Consider the following 13,207-nt stretch of genomic DNA (forward strand, 5'->3'; position numbering starts at 1 on the left):
AAAGAGATTCTAAATTTATTAATATTCCCATCCAAAATTAAATTGTGCAGTTTATCGATCTCCAAATCCTCTGAACTCAATGTTGCCTCTGTGTAAAATAAACACATACAGATCAGGTCAGTTTCCCTTCCTTTTAAATTGTGACTTTCTGAAAATCAACAAGAAATTGAGAAAGTAATTCTCCTAACTTGTTTCAGATTGACATTTAGACAACTGCTTGGGTCAGTGGAGGTGCCTAGCAATTGGTTTAAGATTTCTGGCAGGCTTACCTCCTGGGAAATCATTTTATAAAGGGCTGTATCTATCAAACAAGATATCCTGCATCCAATTTCTGGGGCCTTTTAACCTGCACTGCTAACACTTTGTTTTCCCTGCTAATAAGCCAGTTTAATGCGGATTGCAGACACCCTGTGGTGCAGTAGAAACTGAATACCTATCTACCTTCAGTTTCTATCTGAATATCTTTTCCAGGATCAGTTGGGGCGCTGCTGGTCTTATTATTGTTATTTTTTTAGAATTAGAATTCTTTATTGCCCAAGTGTGATTGGACACACAAGGAATTTGACTCCGGTGCATAAGCGCTTGGTGTACATACAAGTAACAAATGATAAATCATGACCATAACCGTAAAATACAGTCATCGTAAATCATAAGATACAACCCTCCATGATAGTCATAGGATACTAAATAAAAGCAATCAACATAAATCATAAGGCACAAGCAACAAAGTGATAGTCATAAGATGCTAAAGGAATAGGTAATAGGAAAGAATAGAATAGAATAGAATAGAACAGAACAGAACAGAACAGAACAGAACAGAACAGAACAGAACAGAACAGAACAGAATAGAATAGAATAGAATAGAATAGAATAGAATAGAATAGAATAGAATTCTTTATTGGCCAAGTGAGATTGGACACACAAGGAATTTGTCTTGGTGCATATGCTCTCAGTGTACATAAAAGAAAAGATACATTCGTCAAGAATCATAAGGTACAACACTTAATGATAGTCATAGGGAAACAGTCAATATATATCTTAAGGATATTAGCAACAAGGTTTCAGTCATAGTCATAAATGGGAGGAGATGGGTGATAGGAACGATGAGAAGATTAATAGTAATGCAGATTTAGTAACTAGTTTGACAATGTTGAGGTAATTATTTGTTTAGCAGAGTGATGGCATTCGGGGAAAAACTGTTCTTGTGTCTAGTTGTTCTGGTCTGCAGTGCTCTATAGCGTCATTTTGAGGGTAGGAGTTGAAACAGTTTATGTCCAGGATGCGAGAAGGATAATACAGCCCTACTACATGGTTTGACATCCTAGCATCAACCCTATCAACCTTAGCATACAAGTCCTCAGTCCAGACAACTTTTTTCATGTCACATTAGCTGTTACATTTCTTAGAGTACCAGCTGTTTAGCCAATGTTAGATTAAGAGTTGTGATCTCGCCAGAATTGGAGAACGCCAATTTCTTGTTTCCTTGCAGTGGTGGACACACATGCATGAAACCATCTGTCCATTCATCAGCATCACTTGATAAATCTAATGGGGTTGTGAGCTAGCTGGAGCTGTTTCAAGGTTGCAGCAAACGTTCTATAGGGGTTGCAACTGTTAGACATATTCAGACACTCTGACTTGTGGCTCACAATCCAGACTTTATCTGTGGAAGAGAACTGTAGTTTAAATAACTGCATAAGTGTTTCCTCTAATATTTGTTTTTGAAAACACGCAGTGAAAAATATGTATTGAGTATAAACCCATGGTACCCAAACTAGTTTTGCAATATCCAGGCCAAAGAATTGGCATGGATATTTACTTCTGTTTCTCTTCCAGTTCAATCTACGTATGTGCTGACTTTAAACTTGTCCATCTTTTCAAAAACAGCATATATAGTGTACTTCTTGCGGGTCTGTATTATTTTTGAATGAAAATAGGAGGGCTCTTCTTCATAACTGATTCGTTTTCCGTGGGAAGCAGCTTTGAGTCATTTAGTCCAAAAGCATCTGTGGGCAAGAAGAGCAAGTGATGATAAGTGTATCATGTTTTTAAGCAAATGACATGATTTGTACATTCATCTTAGATGTCATGATATTATTACATGATTGCATTATTTGCATTATATTATAACGTACGTCCTCATTTTAATGTCGTTATGGCTTTTACAGATGCTGCAGTTTGGTATACCCTCATTTATAGGATATGCATAAAGGCCTGTGCCGTATTCTGCATACACAGAATACGCATGTTGATTAAAATGGATTTACATACCATCAAATCAAATGTCAATTCTTAGCAACCAAGATAGATACACAAACACATACTAAAATTGAACCGCATTTGTCCTTTTTCTGCCCTAAGTCTTTAGCTGAAACTGTTCAACCTCAGGTGGAGACTCCAATAACCACACCTCTTCAAGGATGCAGTGACGATGCCCCAGAAGTTTCAAGAATGAAAGGAGTAGGGAGACCCAAGAAATTTGCCAGATTCAGCATCTACAGACAGCTCCATCGACATACTATGCATCGTGCAGATAGTGTGAGCAGTGTAGACAGTGATTCTTGTGAGTGATTTCTTTACTTATTCATTGTATTTCTGTGCCATATTTCAGGGTCAAAATCCTTCCAAGACAAGTCTCAAGAACTTTGTCAACAGGATGATGTAAAAATGAATCGATGGTTGGGTGGATGAACATTCAAATAAAATCAATTAATTAAATTTCACCATAAAATAGGGAAAACCTGGACAACATAAATGTAGGGCAGCACTTAGGTTATTATATATACCAGTGATGTTTAACCCTTTTGGTGCCGAGTGGCCAAAGTGTGCGTATGCGCGCAAGAATGCACAGATGTGTGCGCAACCCCCCAAAATGCAATGTGAGCGCCGCCCACACTTCCTCCCTCCCCCCCTGCGCCCCATTTTGGCTTCCAAGTTGATGCAGGAGACTTTCCAGGCCCAAAACAGGGCATGTGGAATGCATGTGTGCGAACCCCCCAAATGCAATGCGAGCGCCCCCACGTATGCGCCCTTCCCATGCATGCGCGGCAGAGACCCAAAGACCAGCTGGCCAGTGGGAGGCGTGCGCATATGCGCGGTGGAGCTGGGCTGGGCCAACGGCTGGCGTGCCTGCAAACCTGTGGCACACCTGCCATAGGTTCACAATCACAGATATATACTATACATCCAACTCAAGGGAGACAAAAAAAAAATCTCCTCTTCTTATCTTCACAAGGACCATATGATGAAGCTGGGATGATTGAATGGCTTCAGGTCAATGAGATTTACAATTTAGGATATTGCAATCTAGGAAATTTGGAACTATGTCTCCTCATTCCTAAGACCCAGTCCCAGATGAGAAGATTAATAGAAAAGAAAACCCTAATAATGTATTGAATAGCATTCCAATTCTGCTTGCTCTGCTTTGAGGATGCACTCTTCTTCATGATTGGCATTAATTTAAAGATTAAAAATTTGCATAACTAATTGAGGCAATTATAGTTATGTTAGTAGCAAGTTCCAAAAATCTGTTTTGTGTTTGATTGTTTGAAACAGGTAAAGGCTCGGTTCGCAGTTTGAAGACAGGGGTTGGAGAGCTTCTTGGTGAAACCAGATTCTGGCATGGAAAAGATTATTGTAACTTCGTCTTTAAAGACTGGGTCCAACTAGATAAACCCTTTGCTGGTAAGCGTCACTGCAAGTTAGAATCGTATCTGAACAGTCAGTTCAGATGAATGAATTTGTGAATATTTAGAGTTTAGAGACAATGAGTTTGGCGGAAGGCAAAAGCCTAGGTCCGTGATGACGAACCTATGGCATGCGTGCCACAGGTGGCACACGGAGCCATGTCACCTGGCACGCCAGCTCAGCCTCTCTAGGAGTCTCTGGAGGCTGGGGACAACAAAAAAATGTCACTTCCTGTCCAACTGGAAGTTGGGAAACGGGCTGTTTCCAAGGGAGTGGGGAAGACTGTTTTTGCCCTCCCCAGATGCATAGAGAGGATCTGGAGCCAGGTGAGAAAGAAAAATGGGCCTACCGGGCCATTGTGTGCCAGGAGCGGGGGGCGGGGAGGGGGGTCATGCATGCATGCGCAGGGAGGGGCGCATAGAATTATGGGTGCACGCTCGTGAACTTCCCCCGCCCCCCCTTTCCTGGCACGCAATAGCAAAAAGGTTAGCCATCACTGGCCTAGGTGATTGGGTATCTTGCTTCCCACAATAGGCAACCCGATGTTGGTAGAATAGCCAGGAATAGCTGATAGTTCTTCAGGCTCTTGACTTTTTTTTTTTTTTTGCTTCCTCTTCAGATTTTATTGATCGTTACACCATGCCAAGGATGCCATGGCACGACATTGGCTCTGTAGTCCATGGCAAAGCTGCTCGGGATGTAGCTCGGCACTTCATTCAACGCTGGAACTTCACAAAGGTGAATTTCATATAGTTTTTCAATTACCGGAACTGCTGACAGATATGTTGGGATCTTCTGAATCCCTAGTCGGTAAGATGTAATATGATGTCACAGTCATACTGCATGTTAAATCTGAACATTTGCAAGAGTGACTAATGTTTTTTTTCCTTCCTTCCTTCCTTCCTTCCTTCCTTCCTTCCTTCCTTCCTTTCTTTCCTTCCTTCCTTCCTTCCTTCCTTTTCTTTCTTTCTTTCTTTCCTTCTTTCCTTCCTTTTTTTCTTTCTTTTCTTTTGTTTGTTCTTTCTTTCCTTCCTTCCTTCCTTTTTTCTTTTTCTTTTTTTTCTTTCTTTCCTTCTTTCTTTCTTTCTTTCTTTCTTTCGTTCTTTCGTTCTTTCTTTCTTGATACAAGATCATGAAATCCAAATACAGGTCCCTTTCGTACCCTTTCTTGTTGCCAAAATCTCAGCGAACAGCTGAGGAATTGAACTATCAAGTCCCTGAGGCTGTGAATGCCAAAGTGCAGGTAAGAGTGTTCTAATATTTATGAAATGTATAACTGCTCCATAACTGTCAAGTGTTAGACATTGAATTCCTTCTGTCATCATATAAAACGACTCCAAAATTGAAATACTTCTGAACCATAGATTAATTGCCACTTTTCTTATTTCTATATCACTGATATACAGTATCTGGAGATGCTGTGGAAGAGGCCCATGGCCTTTTATTTTTCTTATCCGCTGAAAAAAAACATCTATATAAATTTTTTCATTCTTCAAAACAGAGACAAAGCTACCCCTGGGGATATTTACTCAGAAGTAAAGTCACTCAGTGTTCAGCAGCCTTCTGGAATTGCCAACAAAAGACATTTCCCAGTCGTATCGCTAAGCTAGGCTTCCATTTACCACTTCAGTTTCATTAAAGTCTCTTTTAAACAATGTGGAAGGAAAATATGTTTTTGGACTCTTAAATCATGAAGAATGGGAAGGAAAGAAAGACAAGACAGATACTCTTCTCTGGAAAAGCACTGCACATTTCTCAATTATTTGCAAGATTGAGAGTTGCAGTCCAAGATGATCTGAAAAATGTGAGATTGCGAAAGCCCGTTTCTTGTTCCACAGGAAATAAATCTTAGGAGTTGGAATGACTTGTCCAAACACAATTAGTTGGTGAGAAAAAGTTTCCAAGGAAGCGATTGTGGATGGAATTGATTGTTCTCTTGTAATGCCGTGAAACTGAAAATTATTTGTCTTCCTTGACTTTATGATCTGCTGGCCTTTGCTTTTGCGAGACAAGGTCCCTGGCTAGATAAAATTTATTTTCAACAGGGGAATCATCATCTCAAAGCAAAAAAAATAAAATAAAATGTTTAGCGAACATTTTTTAAAAATGAGAATGATTGATGGAAACTTTGCTGGAACAAAGAAAGATGTGTTTTGCTCATTGTAGTCATGGACAGTCGTAGCAATTTGAAGAGAAAGCATTCAAACTGAGCGTGACTCCTAAGGATTTCATACATGCAACCATATAGTTTTCTTGGTAACAGTACAACAAAAGTAATTTGCCACCACCATTTTCTAGATTATTTTTTTAAATTTCTCGGCCTAGGTCAGAGGTGTCAAACTCAAGGCCCATGGGCCAGATCTGGCCCACAAGGTGCTTAGATCTGGCCTGCGGGGCTGCCCTGGAAATGGCGAAGGACCGGTCCGCGGTGCGTCTGCCAGCACTGAGGGCCACGGACCGGACTCCGTTTTCGCTGGCAGAGGGCTAGCAAAACAAGCTCAAAACAAAAGGAGAAATGTTTGCCCTTTTGCATTTCAACATGCAAGAAGGGACAGGAAAGGAGAAGGGGAAAGAGGAAAGACAAAGAAAAAGAAGGAAAGATGAGAAGAGAACAAGGAAGGAAAAAGAAGGAAAGAGGGGGAGGAAGTAGAAAGGAGAAGGAAGAGGGAAGGAAGGGAGGGGGGAGGAAGGAAAGGAAGAAAGGAGATTATAATGAGAGGGAGGGAGAGTCTGAGGGAAGTCCTGCCTTAGCAATTGGCCACCAGAGGTGCCCCTGACATGAGTGACGTCAAACTCGCCCCCCCCCCGGGCCACACAAACCTCAGCCCGCGCCCGCCCCCCGAGATCAAACATCCCGGCCCTCAATGAAATCAAGTTTGACACCCCTGTTATAGACAATTCTTTCTCCTACACATCCAATGAGGCAGTACTCATAATCTTCCTTTGTCATAGATTATATTGTGAAACTCTTCTGAGGAATCTGCTTTCCTCTGGTTTAAGTCCATTAATTCATGATCTGCAAGAGTTTTAGGAGATGACCTCATTCTTTTCAGACAACAGAAAGGAAATGCTTTGTTGCGTTAACCATGGCAATAGGGGCGGCAGCTGTTTGAGGTTTTTCTACTGTTTTTCTTAGGAAAAGGACCTTCTCCTGACAGTAATACCTTCCTCCTCACCCTCCCTGTTGCCTCCTCGAATGAATCTAATGGCAGCTTGGGATTATTGTCTAATATTCCTTTAGTTTCTCCCTGTTTGGAAAACGGATAGAGGTCAGCAATAGAGTTTACCTCAATCTCAGCTGTGCCAACACCTTCAGGCAAGGCTGAAAAACAGCTGCAGTCAATCAATGAGTGAGTTCAAATCTCACTCAACGCCACTGTTTGCTTGATGATAAGCCACAAATGGGGGCTTCAGATGACATGTTAATCCAACAAAAAGTAATATTAAGACTTGTCACCAGAAGCCGATTCTTAGGAGATAGAGCTGACAGAGGCAGACCTGTGGTGGTATTCGTTTTTTTAAAACTACTGGTTCTGTGGGCGTGGCTTGATGGGTGTGGTGTGGCAGGGGAAGAATACTGTAAAATCCCCATTTCCACCCCACTCCAGGAGAAGGATACTGTAAAATCCCCATTCCCTCCCCACCCCACTAACCTGCTTTCCAGCTCTGTTGTCCTGTGCAACAAAAGAAGACCCAGCTGATCAGCTGGGACTCCGATCAGCTGGGACTCGGGACTCGCCCCTTTCTAGCAGTGACTAGATGGGGGCGGGGCCAACCAGAGGTAGTATTTACCGGTTCTCCGAACTACTCAAAATTTCCACTACCGGCTCTCCAGAAGCTGTCAGAACTGGCTGAATACCACCTCTGAGCCATATAATTGCATATAATTAGGTTTTTATGTTAAAACTAGCTGGATGCTGTGAAATGGAAACTCCTTGTATAGGATTATCTAAGACAGGGGTGTCAAACTCGCGGCCCACAGGTCAGATGCGTCACGCGCTGGCCATGCCCACCCCCGGTTTAGCGAAGGGGAGGGGAAAGTCATGATACGTCATATGACGACAACGTGACGCCATGAGTTTGACACCCCCAATCTAAGAGAAATATATTTTGAAAAAGCTGGTGTTTTCACTCCTAGGTGCTTCGCTCTGCTGCTGATTGGTCTGCTGGCATTAAGTACCATGAAGAATCGATCCATTCTGCTTACGTGTGCGTGATAGAAAACAGCAAGCACTACATCTATATAGAGGCAAGTAGTTGCCGTGTGTGGAGCTCTGGCTCAGTTCAGTGAAAGTAGCCAGTGGCTAAATTTATAGTTTTCATATAGGTTGAAATTCTTCAGAGACATAAATAGTGCTGCCTTTGCCTGTATGTGCATAAGTGGGAGTATTTTTGTGATTGGAGGCAGCTGCCTTAGAAGGCCCTTTGAGAGCTGTATGCAATGCAATTTCATTTTAATGTATGCCGATTAGTGTACATTCAAAGTAACAGTAAAGTTATTCTAAGTCTAAATTCTAAACCAGGTGGGTTGTCCCCTGGAGTTGGATGGAATCATTGGGCCTCTTCTCCATCACATATCTTATATGTTGTCTTCTGTAGGCATCAGGCTAACAGTAAAGTAAATGAAACTTTCACACCTTGATTGCCTCCATTACCGGTTCTATAGGTGTGGCTTGGTGGGCATGGTATGGCTTGGTGGGCGTGGCAGGGGAAGGATACTGTAAAATCTCCATTTCCTCCCCACTCCAGGAGAAGGTTACTGCAAAATCCCCATTTCCTCACGATCAGCTGGAACTTGGGAGGCAGAGAATAGATGGGGGCGGGTCCAATCAGCATTTTTACTACCGGTTCTACGAACAACTCAAAATTTCCGCTACCGGTTCTCCAGAACTGGTCAGAACCTGCTGAAACCCACCTTTGCTGCCTACGTTTCATGATGAGCACTTATTACTATGGTCCCTGCAATGCTAGGCTAAAGGAATAACAGAATAACTGAATTGGAAGGGACTTTGGAGGTCTTCTAATCCAAATGAAAATCACTGTGATAACAAACCATAGTTAAAGGCCACTGGGGAAATGTAGATTTAATTCTTTAAAATCCACAAAGAGCAGGAGAAGAATATTGCAGAGAGTGGTGTCTTATCTCTGGAAGACCTGCTGCCTTTTCTATGCCTCATGCAGCTCTTGAGAAGGGGCGTCTCTCAATAAACTTTCTTTCCTCCAATTGAATTGAAGAGACTTTCATCTGTCTGCTAAGTAACCTCAGCATGGCTGAGAATTTTGGAATTCATTCCAAGATGCACTCTTTGATTAAATAGTATTCCAGCCAGACCTTTCCATGACCTTGTGTGTTTCAGAAGTGTTTATTTTCAGAAATAAATGTCCCAGAATTCTCAAGCAGCCAGCCGGAATTCTAAGAGTTGTTTCCAGGGCATTTGGAGCACAGCAGGTTGGCAGTCTAATCCAGGGGTTGGCAACCTTAAACACTCAAAAGAGCCACAAAGGTCCTAACCGGAAGCCCCCTGTTCAATTTTGGAGCTGACCGGAAGTCCGGTTCCCCCACCACTCCTCCTATCGTGGCTTCCTTTTTCCTCTGTCGACCAGAAGTTCGGTTCCCCCACCATAGAGTCTCCTAGCTCGGCATTCCTTTTCCTCTATCTGTCCTAACTGAAAGCCCTATCAATTGTGGAGCTGACTGGCGACAGGAAGCCGCAGCAGAGGATGAAAGAGCTACATGTGGCTCCAGAGCCACAGATTGCCAATCCCTAGCCTAGTCTGGGTAATTAGAATGCACTGGGATTATGCTCAGCACTTTCCTGAAGCTAAGGTAGTAACTGGAAGAGAAGGTTATTAATTATAGATTCCACTTTTAGAAAAACTGATCTTCTCATCAGACTTCACAAAATAACTTTACAAATAATCCCAAAGCTCCTTCTTTAGAAATGGTTGTCTTTTCAAATATTGTACATGCAAAACTTGCAATAACACAGTTTTGTTAGCAACATAAACATTTGCAATTCCTTTCTGTTTTCCTTTCTCAAATTGTAGAACCAGTTTTTTATTAGCTGCGCCGATGACAAACTTGTGTCGAACCGAATTGGTGATGCCATTGCACGCAGAATTCTCAAAGCTTACAGGTAATCTGGCTGCAAAATATGTTTTTTTGCAACTATTTTTGCAATGGAAAAAATTTGCTGGGGAATTCTGGGAGCTGAAGTCCAGACTTCTTAAAGTTGTCAAAGATGAGAAAGCCTTCAAAGTTAGATAATCTTCAAGGATTGGCAGGTTTTATAGAGCTTGCCGGAAAGAGGGGTTTGCAATCAAAGCAGTGAATCTTAGTTTTCTTTTTTCCACTAAACAAAAAGTAAGTTTTACTGTAACTTCAAGCAATACCTTAACAGTCCTCAGCACAACGCTGATATTATTTTATAAACTTTAGATATCATCTAAAAATAATAGAAGAAAATATTTGTAGATCAGGATTGAACTGTTGGTTTTTTTGGTGTTCTGTGACCTTAGCTATTTTCTTGCAGACATTTCATTACCTGATTAGGTAACATCATCAGTGCTACGTGATGTGCTAGGCTGGTTTGCATTACCTAGTCAGGTAATGAAACAATTGAGCTCAAAATTTCCATTGCTAAGCAAGATAGTTGTTAAGTGAGCTTTCCCCGTTTTATGACCTTTCTTGCCACAGCTGTTAAGTGAATCACTGCAATTGTCAATTTAGTTTAACACAGTTAGGTGAATCTGGCTTCCCCACTGACTTTGCTTCTCAGGTCACAAAAGGGGTCACATGACCCCAGGACACTGCAACCCATCATAAATACATGCCAGTTGCCAAGCATCTGAATTTTGAACACGTGATCACAAGGATGCTGAAATGGTCATAAGTGTGAAATATGGTCATAAATCGCTTTTATGCAATTGTAACTTTTGTAGTCCTCAACTTACAACAGTTCATTTAGTGACCATTCACAGTTACAACAGCAGAGAAAAGAATGATTTATGACCATTTTTCATACATACAACCATTGTAGCATCCCCATGGCCAAGTAATCAAAAGTCAAATGCTTGGCAACTGGTTCACAATTATGACAGTTGCCATATCTCAGAGTCATGTGATCATCTTTTGTAAGCTTCTGAAAAGCAAAGTCAATGTGGAAGCCAGATTCACTTAACAGCTGCATTACTAACTTAACAATTGTGGTGATTTGCTTAACAACCTGTGGCCAGAAAGATTGTAAAATGGGACAAAACGCACTCAACAAACGTCTTGTTTAACACCAGATATTTTGGGCTCGACTGATGTTGTAAGTTGATGTCTATATGCAACCCAATTTTGCAGTCAGTTTTTACAATATTTTTTTTTAAACTATTGTGCAGGGGTGAAACTAAAATTTGTTACTACCGGTTCTGTGGGCGTGGCTTGATGGGGGGGTTAAATGTGACTGGGTAGGCGTGGCCAACTTTTCTTTTCTTTTCTTTTTACTTTTAAAAGCATTTTTTCTACAACCTCTTCAGCCGAGGAGGTTGCAGAAAAAAATGCTTTTAAAAGCCTCTGACGATCAGGCAACTCAGCTGGGATCATCAGAGGCTTTTAAAAGCATTTTTTCTACAACCTCTTTGGGCAAAGAGGTTGTAGAAAAAAAAATGCTTTTAAAAGCCTGTGACGATCCCAGCTGAGCCATGTGATCATCACAGGCTTTTTTTAAAAAAACTTTTAAAAGCATTTTTTCAGCTGAAGAGGTTATAGAAAAAATGCTTTTAAAAGTAAAAAAACAGCCTCTGATGATCGCACGGCTCAACTGGGCATACGGGGGGGGGCAGGGATTTTTGCTACCGGTTCTCCGAACCACCCGCCACCGTTGCTAACGGATCAGGCGATCCGGTCCAAACCAGGAGCATTTCACCCCTGTTATCGAGCCATGAGAACAAACAATGTACTGTTCAGAGATCACAGATCCTTTCTAGGAAGGCCTTGACTGAAACCTTTTCAGATTGCTTGAAGGATCCACAAGTCTTGTTAGCCGAAGAAATTATGCAAACAAAAAGTGCATTTACATAATTCTAAATAGAGCCTTGGGTTTCCATGGTACAGAATATAGCTAAAGAAACAGAATATGCTTCCCTGAGTATAATTGTGATTCAGGTAGTAGCGTATGCATTGCAGCAAATTGTATTCCTATCAAAACAAGTGATCAATTCTCAACCCCCGGAGCATTTTCAGAAGCTCGATTGATGATGAGATCTACAGTTCGGCCTCCAGATCGACATTTTATGCTGCAGAGCCCGCATGCTTCAACCAAATTGGATCTCCAGGATTCTGTTCAACAGCAAAACAAAATATCAAGTTTTACATTTTCTGCATTTTCCACTGTTATGCATACAAATAAGCAAAATTGTTTCTCGCAGGAGAATTGGAAAAAGATAACTTAATGTGTGTTTCGATGCTCCGAGCACCAGAGATACTATCCTTCCCGTAGGAGCCTGGAGGTGGCCTATGTCACCTTTGGTAATGCTAGCTGGGACTTCTGGGAGTTGTAGTTTGGTAACATCTGGATTGCCCCAATTTAGCCATTTCTGAGCTGTAGATTTGGATGGAATAGGACATGTAAAATGTCAAGTTTCCGAAAATATGTTTTACGAGGTACAGATCTGATGTAAGATCATACAGGTAGTCCTTGACTTACACCCATAATTGATTGGTCATTAAGCAAACTCTGCGTTCATTCAATGAACACATTAACCAAACCCATGGTAATCAATGATTTTTTTTAATTTGGCCAGGAACAGGAAGTAAATGTTAGTTTCCAGCAATATATGTCATAAATCACAGTTGTGTGACAGGGCACTACAAGCAATTGTAAATGCAGGCCACTTGCCAATCACCCAAAATGTGATCACGTGACTTTGGGGAAGGGGGCCGTCAGAAATTAAAGCCAGATCGTAACTACCGTAGCTTTGTGGAAATCTGTCGTAACTTCGAATGGTTGCTTAGCAACCAGTCATAGGTCAAGGACTACCTGCATACAGTACATGCTCAGAAATGAAATAAGCATTTTTGACAAAACCCACCTCTTAACCTTCTCACGTACAGGTAGTCCTTGACTTACAAGAGATCATTTAGTGACCGTTCAAAATTACAATGGCATTGAAAAAAGTGATTTATGACTTTATGATTTATGACATCGTGAGAACACTATAGTTCATAAAGTAGAGTGCACTACGTAATGGTGAACAAAATCTACAGCCTAAGAGTTTCAATTCTTGCTAAAAAAAAAGTTGAACTGATTGAAGATCTAAAATTGATGAGTTCCAATAACAATGAAACCAGTCATGCACTGCCTCCTGTTGGTCAGTCAGTGGTAAAACTTCCACAGGCATCTACTGTACAAAATACTTTGCCTTTGCATCTTCTGGTCTGTAAATTTTGCTCTTGCATAATTATTTAAATGATTCAGGTAGTCCTCAACTTATGACCATTAATTTAACAATGCTTCAAAGTTACAAAGACGTT

The 13,207-nt window shown here is 41.3% G+C and overlaps 1 protein-coding gene across 2 annotated transcripts in view; it reads left to right on the forward strand.

Moving 5' to 3' along the window:
• PLD1 (phospholipase D1) overlaps positions 1-13,207 on the forward strand; it is a 173,385-nt gene that overhangs the window by 136,676 nt on the left and 23,502 nt on the right. For both annotated transcript variants that reach the window (XM_034438982.3, XM_034438981.3), the window contains exons 15-20: positions 2,362-2,563; positions 3,556-3,684; positions 4,307-4,425; positions 4,817-4,930; positions 7,826-7,936; positions 9,736-9,824. In XM_034438982.3, the coding sequence (XP_034294873.2) occupies positions 2,362-2,563; positions 3,556-3,684; positions 4,307-4,425; positions 4,817-4,930; positions 7,826-7,936; positions 9,736-9,824 (764 nt within the window). The remainder of the gene's footprint in view (positions 1-2,361; positions 2,564-3,555; positions 3,685-4,306; positions 4,426-4,816; positions 4,931-7,825; positions 7,937-9,735; positions 9,825-13,207) is intronic.

The sequence above is a fragment of the Pantherophis guttatus genome, chromosome 6 (assembly GCF_059756535.1).
Source record: "Pantherophis guttatus breed Tessera chromosome 6, ASM5975653v1, whole genome shotgun sequence".
Taxonomy (NCBI): Eukaryota; Metazoa; Chordata; class Lepidosauria; order Squamata; family Colubridae; genus Pantherophis; species Pantherophis guttatus.